The sequence below is a fragment of the Pygoscelis adeliae genome, unplaced genomic scaffold, assembly GCF_000699105.1.
Source record: "Pygoscelis adeliae isolate BGI_AS28 unplaced genomic scaffold, ASM69910v1 Scaffold197, whole genome shotgun sequence".
In the NCBI taxonomy this organism is placed as follows: domain Eukaryota; kingdom Metazoa; phylum Chordata; class Aves; order Sphenisciformes; family Spheniscidae; genus Pygoscelis; species Pygoscelis adeliae.
The window spans coordinates 1,567,017-1,579,550 of record NW_008825105.1 but is presented as its reverse complement, the minus strand read 5'-3'; the positions used below and the strand labels follow the sequence as shown (position 1 = coordinate 1,579,550).

At 49.9% G+C, this 12,534-nt stretch overlaps 1 protein-coding gene across 1 annotated transcript in view; it reads left to right on the top strand.

Moving 5' to 3' along the window:
- Positions 1–12,144: 12,144 nt before the first annotated feature.
- Positions 12,145–12,534, top strand: part of BTG2 (BTG family, member 2) — a 2,749-nt gene continuing 2,359 nt past the window's right edge. Inside the window, exons 1-2 of the mRNA XM_009327448.1 lie at positions 12,145–12,229; positions 12,303–12,490. Coding sequence (XP_009325723.1) covers positions 12,145–12,229; positions 12,303–12,490 — 273 coding nt within the window. The remainder of the gene's footprint in view (positions 12,230–12,302; positions 12,491–12,534) is intronic.

Sequence of the window (12,534 nt, the reverse complement as noted above, 5' to 3'; positions counted from 1 at the left end):
CAAGGTGGCCCTTCAAATGATTTACCTGCTCACATGTCTCTAAAGCACTCATCTTGGGTGTGTCTTAGGCGACATCTCTGAAGTGGACATTATTGTTCCGCTCCTGCGAGAAACAGCTGGCTGGAGAAGTAGTACTCTTTTTTTCTTCCTTCTTGCAAAAAAAGGAGTTTCATATCTTGTTTCTGTTCTGAAGGAGACTGCAAGTGAGACTCTGGATGTCAGTGACCCAGATTCAGATGTGACCCACCAGAAGAAGGGCTTGACTTCGAGAGCTGTCACTCCACAGAGGGAGCGTGGGTTGCTCTAGGCAGAGGCTCACTTGCTTGCTGTCTTCCTCTCTTGCTTTTTGATGAGAAATTCCAGCCTGGTTCTGAGAAATCTTCCCAACAAAATGGTGGTGATGTGAAAAAAATTTCTTGAAGTGTTTTGTTTGTAGTGGAAGGATATGTCAGTTCTCCTGCAAATACCATGAGGTTCCTCCTTTAGGTCCCGTTCTTTTGAGACAAAAGGCAACCCTCTGCTTTCTTCTACCTTTTTACTGGGTTCCTAAAAGCCATCTTGTCCCTTCCCTGCCTGAAGATTGACCTCTGCTCACGCAGCAAAATGCCTGAGGCAAGCCAGATCCTAATCTGCATCTCAGCTCTGAATCTGGAGTCACTCTGTCCTCATCCAGACAAATATGGGCCAGTATCTGGCTATGATAACTGAACGTCAGCACCAATCCTGATACAGAAGGCAGAGAGTCCCCTGAGCACTAGGAAGGACAGATACAGAGGCTGTAGGAAGTGGTAGGTTGGAAACAATTGTGTCATTGCCCACCTCCACTAGCCAGGAAGAGCCCTTCTTGCTATGTGCTGCCTGTGCTTGGAGGAGGGGGCGTCATGAGCACAAGGGCTCTTGTCCTGGAGTCAGCAGAGCTGCCCACAGGGCACCTGATTGCTCTTTGGGTGGACCACATCCTCCTCTAGCTTGCCAGCAGCACATATGTGTTCTTCTGGGATGCTTTCTAATGCATATGTGCCAGTCTGCACAGAGCTCAGGCCTTCCCTTTCTGAAAATAAAGCTGAGAGAGCTCTGTGAAGCAGCTCTGGGATACAGCAGGGTGGGAGGAAAGGCTGAATAGCAACCTGTGGTGCTACAACACCCCTCTCCCTCTGGCTCACTAAGGCCTAGTGTTCTGCTGTGCTGGTGTCCTTCCAAGGGAGCTCCAGGAAAGTCAGTGAATTTAATGATTTTGGTAGCTTCTAAGATGTTTAAAATCACAGTGGGTCTTCGAGCCTCTCCCCACCCCAAAACACACCTCAACATCCAAAACTGAAATTTTATTTTATTCTTTATTCTTTTTCTCTGCTTGTTTTAGCTGACTCCTGTGTTTCAGACCTTAATATGGATTTGCAGAGCCAGTTCATGTTTTCAGTTTTCTTCTTAGCAATAATTTTTTTTTAATTAAAAGCTCACCCCTTGCAGGAGGGAAAGAAAAGCTTCAAACATGAGAAGACTTGTGATGAGATCTCAAGTGTTAGCAACTTTGAGCTGGAATTTCTAATGGTGGAACAGTTTGTGCACAATGTGGCCTTGATAGAAAGAGGGAAAACAGCCATTTATGGCAGACAAATGTGTACAGTTGCCAAGCAAGGGTCCTCCTGGGCTCTGGAGCAGGCAGGGTGAAGGGTGCATGAGTTATTTTTAGCTGTTTTGTATGGTAAAGAGGGCCTTCAGTTGCCTGGTCTCTGCAAAAGCTGCTTCACTCAGGAGTACTCTTGAGAATGAGGGAGTGCAAGGCAGGAATTTGAGACCCTTTTAAGGTCTGTTTACTCTTCCAGCCTCCGCAGATTTCAAGGGTATGTATATGAGGCAAATCTGAAATGGTTATCGTGGTGAGAGCTGCAGGCACAGGAGGGAGTGGAGATCCCTGGAGCCCTGTCAGCCAGGACTAATGGGTCACATGGGAATGTTTTCCTGCTCCGCTGGGCCATTTCCGTACCGAGTGTCCGAGATCTGGGTTAAGAACAGCCTCTCCGCAGGGACCATAAGAAAACAGTCCTGGGCCTTGTGTTTTCGTAGGGCTTGTTGCTACAGGGAAACTGGAAGGCGATTTTCCCCTCCCTTCCCCTCTTGCGCAGTGTTTTCTATGGGGACACCTTCACAGCATTCATCCTCTGTCTAGCAGGAGGTTGCCTCACAGCTACATTCCCAGCTCCTTCCACTCATTAGAGATGCACCTTTTCAGGTTCAGAAGTGTCCAGGTGCTTTTATAATGGGAAGTGAGCCTCCATGTGCATCAGGAAACTGAGGCACATACTGAGAAAAAGTGAGTTGCTTTTGCACATACAGAGCAGGTGGGTGCCAGCAGCAGGATCAACCCTATCGTGTTTGTTCAGCTGCTTTTCAGGCCACCTGGGAGGAACGCGATCCTAAGCACACACAGCAGAGCTGGATAGTAAGGGATTTCAACCTGACTTCATGCCTTGAGATGGGTAGCAGGGATGTAGTTAGCTTTTGGACTCTGGGAGCCTCCAACAGGCTGCATCAGAGTGGAAAACCTTGATAGACATTCAGAGAGTCCCATACGGGAGGTCGCAGAAGCACGTGAGCTATAACTCTTGTTTTACACTGCCGTAACATCTCCAATGCTGAGATCCAGATTTTCCAAATGCTGGTGATCTCAGACAGTGTTCTGGGTGGCTCTTAAACCATGAATATTCACTTTCAAATCTCGGATTACCCAACAAGATTTTGCATCCAGACCGGAGGCTGGTCAGGGTGAGCAGATAGCTAGAATGTAGGCAGAAGATCTTAGCTGCAGAGCTGCTGTGCCTCTGCGCGGCTCTGACACAGCAGACTGGGCTTATCTGGTACCGGAGCTGCTGGGGACGCCACGAACAAAAGATGTATGACCTGGTGGTTAGGAATCTGAGTTTTGGGGGACATGTCAGTTCAATTCCTGGCTCCATCACAAACCGCTGGCCTGCCCCAGGCATGCCATTCTGCTTTCCCATCACTCAGTTTACCTTCTGGGAAACAGGGGAGAAGGGAAGAAATAGCACCCTACTTTGTGGGCTAACTTTGGGGGATAGCTATATTAAAGACACTTCAGTCTTGCAGGCCTTGGGACACCCTGTGCAGGTGGGGATGAATTGCTGAGTTGAGGGGCCCACGGTGCCCAGGCAGGATGGTGCTGGCTGTGCAGGGAAGCAGCAGGATGCATCCTGCTCTAACAGAGGGGTTCCGATCCCTGCCTGGCATCTCTGTCCCCTTCTCTGGCCTGTGCCGATGTCTCGGCTGCCGGCCGATTGGGTTGCGCTTTCCCAGCTGTGAGGAAGGTTTCCTGACAGAGCCCCATGTATAATTCACCCAGCATGGCCTCAGCCATAGCTCAGTACAGGAAGGGGAAAGTGGGTTATTGTTGTTATTGTTTTTCCAAACCTGCTTTTGTTTTCTACGGAAGGTGGCTGCAAAGCCCTGCTGCCAAAGCCTCTCTTGAGAGTCCGGCTCTGACGGCAGGTCTTCCTTGGGGCTGCTGTGCCCAACGGGGGAATTATGTCAGCAAGTGAGCTGCATGTTGTTTCTTTTACAATCGAGTAGCTATTCTGCTTGTGACACAGCTCACCCCACTGTGCATCCTCCCACGCGCTGTGGCTATCACAGATCTTCAGCGTTTCCTTTGCACAGCCTTTTCCTCTGTCACCTCATGGGGAACAGTGTCCATGTTGGACATCCAACACTGGATTTCCAGTCGTTTTTCTTGGCATGTCTTAGCCCTGTGTTTGTTTTTTGGTGCCTGCTCAAATTCCAGAGGTGCTGAGAGATCCCAGACAGCTTCACTGACCTCCCTGTGGGAGACAGGGACATAGCTGTCTGGGGTGGGAGTGGGACCGTCCCTGCCATTACTGGTGGGTGGGGTGGGGCAGGGCTGGGGTATAACTGGGCTCCCAAAAGCATCAATTATAGTGTGAGCTGGTGATGAGCATGTGGAGGACAATCACTCCAAGGAGCTCTGGGGAACGCTGGTCAGCAGGGGTGGACTGAAGCAGCCTGGCCAGGATGGCTGGTCTCTCAGGATCATCTATGCTGCTGTCTTAGCTCTAGCAGAGTCCTTGGGGCCAGGTCTTTGACCATCACATCCCTGGTATATCTCAGGGCAGCCTCCTGGAGACTATTTTGAGGATATTGAAGTTATGTTTAGCTTAAGCACGTTTAAATGTACCTGTTTCATTCCAAACCTAGCTTCTACATGAAGCTCCTGGGTTTTTGTAAAGTGAGACCAAAGTCCTGAGCAGAAATTGAGCAATAGATCAAGGCCTTGGACAGGCACCAAGGTCTGACCTGAAAATGGCTCAGGAACCCAGCCCCTACCTCCTGTCCTCAAATGTACGCAGATAAAATAATGACTCTCTTAATTCCTCTAAATATGAGTGGAAAAATGCCTCCAGAGACTCTGCTAAAGCCTTGGTTGTTGCTGAAATGCAGAAATAAGACGAGAGCGCTTATGTGCTGCTTCTGTGAGTAATAGATGTGGCTCTAACCTGAAATTTGGGATCCAAACCCAGATGAACTCTGGGTGCAATCCAAAGCCATGCCTAAACCCAGATTTTTGAGTAAATGACCCCTACTTTAATAACTAGCCAACTCCCTCCCTCCCTCCCTCCCTGGTTGCACACACCCTGGCAGCGCAGGGTGAGTTGCGAGCTCCAGCTCTGAAGCCAGATATCTGTTTGGCTCTGGCCTCCCTGACTTGCTTGAATAACAAAACTTTCTGTGGGACTTCTGCAACAGGCAGAGTGAAGAAAACCACATCTGCTGCCTCTGCTGGAGTCTGCAAGACAGCAAGCCAACGCGTGAATGCTGATACTACGTCTGTCTTTGCTCTGATGCTCAACTGGCCTTTGGTGTTAGCTACAAAGGAGCTGTGTTCCGGTTAGAGAGCATGCTGGTCGCATGCGAAATTGCAGATAGTGAGGAGGTTTGCAAAGCACTGGAGGGTGGATGCGTGTGGTACACCCTGTGCCTGCCTCCCCCTGCCCAGGTGCAGCACCCCACCAAAAAACAATTAGCCAGCTTTGCCAGGGAGGGCGAGGAATCTTTGGGAACAGCCTAGAGCAGTCCTGCAGAGTCCACCTGCTACCCAGGAGGTATCTCTCCAAGCAGGGATCAGCCTGCCTCTTGGGAAAGGGCACCACCCAGATCTAAGCTCTTGAAGGGTGTTGCCCTGCTTTATCTGGGTCGTCTTTGTGCACTAATTGATGTTTGCAGGGGTTGGGAGGTTTGCTGGGCTCTGGGAAGCACTGGGTTCTTTCATATTTGTGGGTGTAGCCTGAGAAGAACCCCAGAGACCTTCTCCCAGTGTCCCTTCTCTCCCACGCTGGAGCCTGGACCATCCGCACGCTGCAGCTCTCGATAGCTGTAAGACAAAAGTCCCCCATGGATTTGCAGTCTGGGCATACAGAGGCCACAGGGAGAGGGATGGATTGGGCAGAGCTTTGTCAGTATAGCAGCTATAGATTATGCCTGACATAATCCGTGTTGTGACGTTGAGCTGGGGACCAAGAAGAGGGCTAGTGGGAGGGGAGAGAAGGGGAAGCCAGATCCATCTGGCCAGATCCATAGCTTATGATGGTAATGAGATTCTGGAGTTAGCCTTAACCGGGTCAGCTTGCTATAAACTAGACTGACTGTGGTGTAACCATGCTGGAGTAGGCCAAAATCTGGAAGTCCTAGAGCTATTTGTCTTCTCTTTTGTTAAGCAGCACCTTGCTACACTAAGGCTTTGAAGTCTATACAGGACTGGCTTGATCTCTTCAGCCTTGTGGGAAAACACAGAACTTCCCAGAAAGGTCCCATTTTCTGTTTGACACTGTATGTCCTATAAAACCCTCAAGCAAAGGGCGCTGTGGTGGTAGCTCAGATCTCTGATGCTGTAACAGAAATCGCTTTGATCTGTAACCATCTCCTGCTCTTCTTCTCCAAAGTGTGGGTAAATCAGCTGCTCTTCACAGACTTTCAAAAAACACATTCAAGCCCAGCAGAGATCCCCACTCAATGCCGAGATGTCAGGTGGCTCTGAACAGGGTCAGTAAATTCACTTACCAGCTGCTACAGCAACAGTGCCTTTGGTGCTCTTGCCCTTATTTTTTTGCCGATGATTGGGGTTGCTATGGCGCCGCAACACGTTGCCCTGCATTAATGCTTTATAAGCGATAAACGCAGATTTCGGCAATGTGCTGCTTTGGCAGCTCGTCACAGCATTGCTCCCTGGCTGAGCTGGAGTTTGGCAGACGAGTCACATTCTCACCACCTAAAAAATCCTGTCTTGTGGTTTCAGCCAGAGGTTTTTTTTTTTTAAATTCTCATTTCTAAGAAAAGAAAAATCCCTTTTTCGTAGCATGGCTGCATGTTGGTGAAGTGTGAAATCCCTATATATTACCCTCCAGCCTCCCTTAGAAGGAAAAGGTGTGAGATAGACCCAAGGAGGGAGGTTTGCCTGAAAAGCGCTGGCTTGGGGGAGAAATGCTGGCCCCTTACCCTGCCAGGCTGCAGCACTGGGGCAGCGCAGCTCATGGGAAGGGCCCAGTATCTTGCTTCTGCTTTGTGGCTTGGAACAAGACACAGAATCTCTTAGGCTCCGTTTCCTGCTGTGCTGGTTGTCTGTCTCTCCCACATTAGACCATAACTCCTCAGCTCATGTGGTTGTTCATGTGTGTCTTTGCGGTGCTGAGGAGGATTTGGCTCCGGCGTCCTGTGTTATTGGTGGGTTCGTCAGCAGAGTGAGTGGTGGGTTTACCTGTTCCCAGTTGGGGGAGGGAAATGATGTTTTGACTGGAGCCAGTATTTATTTGGAGACTTTCTAGAGGGGAAAAGAGCAGGGCCCGGGTAGGCAGACACACCCCAGGGTGGTGCGATAAGGGAGATTACCAAGGGGCAATTTGCCTCTGCACACATCTGTGTTTCACACGTGCTGTTTACCTTGTGCTGGAGGGGAGGACTGGGGGAAGATGTCATCGCCAAGGGCTGGTGAAGGGCAGACGAGGAGGAGCAGGACGAGGGGCTTGCCAGGGGCACGTCTTACTGCAATGCCCTACTCCCAGAGTCCTGCTGCTCCTTGCTCCATTTCTGAGATAGAGACAGGGCTCTGAACTCTTTTTATCTCATAAACTAACAAGCCTGTTCCAGGCTTTACAGCTGACAACTTTCTCTGGACCTGACTGTGCAAACACCTCCATCCCCACACTGCTCTGGGTCTGCTGCCTCGGTGAGCACTCCACTGGACCTTTTCTATTGTCCCCTTTCTACCCTCTCAAGCTTTGTTCCACAGGAACAGAGGTAGGCGGAGGTAGTGGCATCCTGCAAAGGGGATGTGGAAAAAAACAATAACCGAATGCACAGAACAGGAAACCATCTCTGAAATCAACGTGAGGTCATCTACACACCTTCCCCAATGAGGCGTCTTCATGAGGAACTGTAGGCTGAGGCTTCACCTCCGGCCGATAATATTGAGCTTTGAACAAATGTCTTCTTACACAAGACGCTGGTCAACATGGGTTCAGCAAGAAGCTACTAAGGCCAAGGAGAAAACCCCAGAGTGCACTGAAGGCATCTGGAGCCAGCGAGTGCTCAGCACCATTGGAAAACTAGGTCCAAAGTCCTAAGGAGTTTGAAGAAAAAGCAATTCTTTCTGCTTGTGGCTCCCTTGAGTACAGCAATGTTTGCTTCCTAAAATACTTCTGAACAGATGTGATATTCGCAGTGGGTCAGATAGGTTGCTTTCCATAAGGAAACATGGCATGCAGTAAGGAAAGTGGATCAGAGGGAGGTTGTTCTGCGAAAGACGGCTCCTAGGAACTGCATGGTCCCTCGCTGAAGCCCTGGGCTTGGGCTACAAAAGCTACTGTGTTCAAATGCTGTGGGGAAAAGCATCCAGCTCTCAGTCCACATACAAATCCGCGCAGAAGCAGAGGGGAATATTTAAAGGTTCCTGGTAGTCTACAAATGAAATTGCCTGGACATGCCCGTAATGTATCCTGACATGTCCTGTCCACAAATCCCAAGGCACTCGGAGCTGGCGTGGGGAGACGGGTTACAGGCGACACAGGCTGAACAAAGGACCAAGCTGACAAAAGACATTCAGGCACCAAAATAGGTGGTGAGGTGCTTAGCAAAGCCCAGTGCCGTGGAGTCATGCGGGATGATAAGTTTCTAGGAGCTTGGCCCGCCTAGATGATGCTACGTTCTTGTCCTGACAGTGGTCTAGACTGCTGGGGATCGATACGTGCTGTAAAACATGGTCTGATCTAGCAGCTAACAGGTTAAAAAGGCTTTGTTTTCTGTCTGTGTCCTCCCTCTCCCCTCCAGTTGCATTTCACATGGTTCAGTCACAGTCTTGTTTCACAACTGTGTGTTTTGAAAGGACTTATTAGCTCTAAGTGTAGGCTGGGCTTAAGACTCTTGCTTTATTGTTTACCCTGCCTGCTAGGCCTGTTTCTGGGGTCAGACCCAGGTTACCAATTACAGCTGTGATTAAACATACTAGCCCAGCTTACCCCTGGGCTTTTTCCCCCTCAAATTCCCAGTGATTGTGCTTAACTGGTGTTAGCAACCAGGTGACTGCTGGCACTGCAGTCACAATTGTCTGTGCCTTCTCTGGCAGAGCCAGATAATGAGATTTGAACCAGGCCAAACATCTATTATTTTTCCAGTTCAGAACTGTTCCCAGAGTTTTTTTGGGTTTTTTTTTTTCTTAATGTAAAGAAAGCCAGCCCTTGGCTTCCCAAATCTACATAGATAACCTTAAAATCCTTCTTAAATACTAGGGTAATTGGGAGGGACCCACCCGGGAGAAGTGACAGCTAATTTAGCAATCTGTGGGACATGTCTAATAAGGAGGATTTGAATGTTAATTCTGTGTAACTATTTCACTGCTGATAACAGGGGGTGTGAATTCACACTGTGGCTGTTTGACTGGCAGCTGACTCTAATGGTATTCGAGGCCAGCTTGAAATTGTTTTCTGTGTCTCATGCCTTCTGAACTTCAGTCCAGCAGACTAAAAAAGGTGTCGTCACCCCCCAAAAAAACGTAACAAGTCAAAGTGTAGCGTGGGAACAGTTGCCTTTTAGGTGTACATAAAACACCATGAGTTGCTGACTCTTGAAAAGCGTAACTCTGTGTGAGCAGCTTGGTCTGTCCATGCTGAGTTTTAACCCTTGATAGAAAGCCAAATGTTCCCCTTTTATTGTAAAATTTCCAGCCTAACTGGTTTTGAACGTCATTTGGATAAACAGGGCCAGAGTGTTTGAAAGCCTATCTGAACTTCTAATTCCTGTCAAACCAGTTACAAATCTAGTCTGGCCAATTGCTATGGAGAGGTTTATTGTTTTTTGGTTTTTTTAATAATTGAAATCTAAATGCTCTCAGCCATTTCCAGCTAAACACAGGGCGGAAACTAATCTAGCCAGAACAGCATTAAAAACAGCTCTAACTTCTTTTTTTAAAATGAATTTTATTTTCTAATTGTTTGTTTACTCTGTAACTCCTCAAAGCAATTTGAAGGCATGTGTTAAGTCTTATGCCCTGTCTTTATGACTGCAGTCTTCTTGTAACAGCGCCAGAAATTATGGGCACATAACCCGCTTAGAGGTCCTTGAGCTCCACAGGAAATCTCTTATTGGAAGGGCTTAACGAAGACAATCTGATTTTGGAGACCAGGGCCTGTGTCCGACCATATGAACACACAAAGGCCCTAAGCTGTGCGAAAGGAGCCTTTAGAATCAGGATGATTAAGAATAAATGGAGGATCTGAATTTGGAGAATGGTGCCACCACTTACTTCATCCACTTCATCCATCCCTGTGGAGCAGGGGGGACCAGGGGAACCTGCTTGCCAAGGTTAGGTCACCATCAGCGCTTAACGAACACTGTTAGCCCTAATGGCAAATAAACCTGCACTTGCTATTAGCGCTATTTGTGGCAGGCTGGAGGACAGAAGACCTCTTGCTACAATTATTGTCCAGTGACTCAGGACTGGATGATACCATCCAAGTAGTTTTTAATGTGATCCTTCTGTTGGATGGGGGAAACGAGCCCTTTTCCCTGCTCTCAGCTTGTCTGGTTAGATTGCAAGCTCTGCTCAGGCCTCCTGTGCTTTACTACAGTAGAAAAGTTGAGGGTTTGTTTTTGCTTTTACCGAGAGAGAGAGAGGGAGAGATATAAAAGTATCATCCACCAGGATGGTTTTGCTTGCTTCCTAATTTTCTGCTGATTATGACTGTACCCACGCAGTGTGAGCATGTCTGCTGGCTGACAATGCAGGTGTGTTTAAAGTAATGAAGCTGTGTGCGGACAGGCTCGCGCTGTGTGTTTGTGCAGCCTCTTCCAGGGGCCTCTGGCTGCTGCTACAGTATAAATAACCTCCCCCTGCATTGTGCTGTGCTCCGGGTTTCACATGCACCCATGTGCTCTTTCATGTGTGTTGCTGACTTAAAAAAAAAAAAAAAAGTCCTTAGACTTTAATCCTTGGGTTTATTTCAAAGCTTACAAAGGCAAATCTGGTTTATAGCAAGAGATTTGCTTGATTCCTTGTGCTCTGCGGATGAATGGAGTGGCAGATGGAGCGGGGAGGGGAGGGCTCGGGGACCCCTTGGCTCTATCTTCTTGCTAGCTTGACCCTACTTCCGTGCCTGCTGCCCAAAGCGCTTTCTTTTAAGCTGCGCAGAACACGAAACGGGGTCAGTACAGACCTCTGCTTGGGCAGTATCTGTTTTATCCACCTCTTCTATGATTTCAAAAGCTATTTTCTTACTCTCTGCTCTGGCTTGTTGGTTGTGCATTGCTACATAGCCATCGTCTCGTGCTTCAGAAGGTGTGAAAACCCATGTATAGTGTGTGCATGTAGGAATGACAGAGGTGCAAATAAAATGAGCTGCGGCCTCTGGAAGCAAAAGGCCTCAAAAAATCCTATTAAACCCTTGAGTCATCGGAAATAACTGGAGTTTTGAGACCTGCTGTATAAAGAGGTGCTGGAAAGCCTCCCCCCGACCTGCTGCACAAAATCCCCTCTTTTGAGGGGGACAGGCAGGGTGCTGCTCTCTGCTAACCCTTGCCAAGAGCAGTGCCCAAGCGGGACAGGACCCTAAACGATTCGATAAGAGCCGCGATAAGGTGGAGCCGTGCTGGCAGGCTGCGTGCCGGCAGCCGCATGCTCCTCCTTATCAGGGAGCGCCGCGGCGAAAGCGCTGTGCCAGCGACGGGAGGGGCACTGTGGGAACCGGCGATGGCTCAGCATCCGCGGGGCTGCTCCTCGGGCACAGGCAAACCCAGATGATCTAATTCCCTGCCTTGGTTTTCTCCAGCTGCACCCACTGCTTGTGGAGATGCCAAATGAGGCCCCAGCCACAGGAGAAGAACGCGTTTTCGCTGGGGATCACATCAGAGCTGTGGCTTCAGATCCTCCCCCAGTGCACGCCAAGGGAGGCATCTGGGGCTGCGAGACAATGGCTCGAAACAATCCCGGTTCTCTGCCAGGGAATATTCATTCAGAAATCCCATCCTGTTTTGATACTCTCTCACGGTTGATCAAAGCAAAGGCAAGAAAAGAGCTTGGCCTCCTACTGTTGCTTTAGCTTCGGGCCAGTTTCAGCAGAAGCTGGGCGAGTGCCTTTATCCTGGGCAGCGTGGCTGGCAGCTGGGCCAGCTGGTGCAGCTCCCTGTTTTGTGGTGGCTCTAAGGTGCTGCTTGCATCTTACAAAGCACTGGGGCCGTGCACCGCTTGCACCAGTTCTCCTCTCCCCTCCTGCTGGGCTGGATGGAGGCAACCAAGGACGCTTGGTTCTGCTCCATGCTTGCCTTGGCTTGCTCTCCCTGCTCCATGATCGGACACGTCCTCTGCGCTGCAGCCACCTCCTCCTGGATCCTGCTCTTCCTCCAGCTAAAAGCCAGGCTGGAAGGAGGCACCGAGTCCTGAGGTGTCTGCCCTTGCTCCTCACCTCAAACGCTCCTCAGGCAGTGAGATGACAGCAGTTATTGTCGTGTTCCCCCTCATCTCCCTCACCTGTCTGGTGATGGCAAGTTCTCCTGCATGCTTTGGGGATCACTGGAAAGGATTTGGCCTTGTCCAGGGAACAAGGATCTGTGCTGTGTCTTGGGTGATGGACAATGAAATTTGGTGATGGAAACCTGCTGGGGAGAGGAGACCCCCTGTGTAGGGGGCCAGACCCCATCCTGTACTGCAGCCAGGAGGGTAGGAAGGGCCAGACATCAGGGATGGGTCACTGTTGCTGGCTGCCCTGGGTGACTGATCCGTGTCATTCCAGGTCAGCAGAAACGCTGCTCCACCGATGCCGAGAACGCCCCGACGCCGATCCGGCACCCAGGGCCCATGCTGGGCCGATGCCCCAGCAGAAGCGCGCAGGACCCCGGGGCTGCCGGCTGTCAGGGGCACCCTTCCCCTCGCACCAGCTCCCGTCGGCTGCACCGCTCCTTCAGTCCGTTGGCGGTTTCAGTAAGTGACTTGCCAGTGGCTTGGCGGGGACAAGCCTTTGCTTC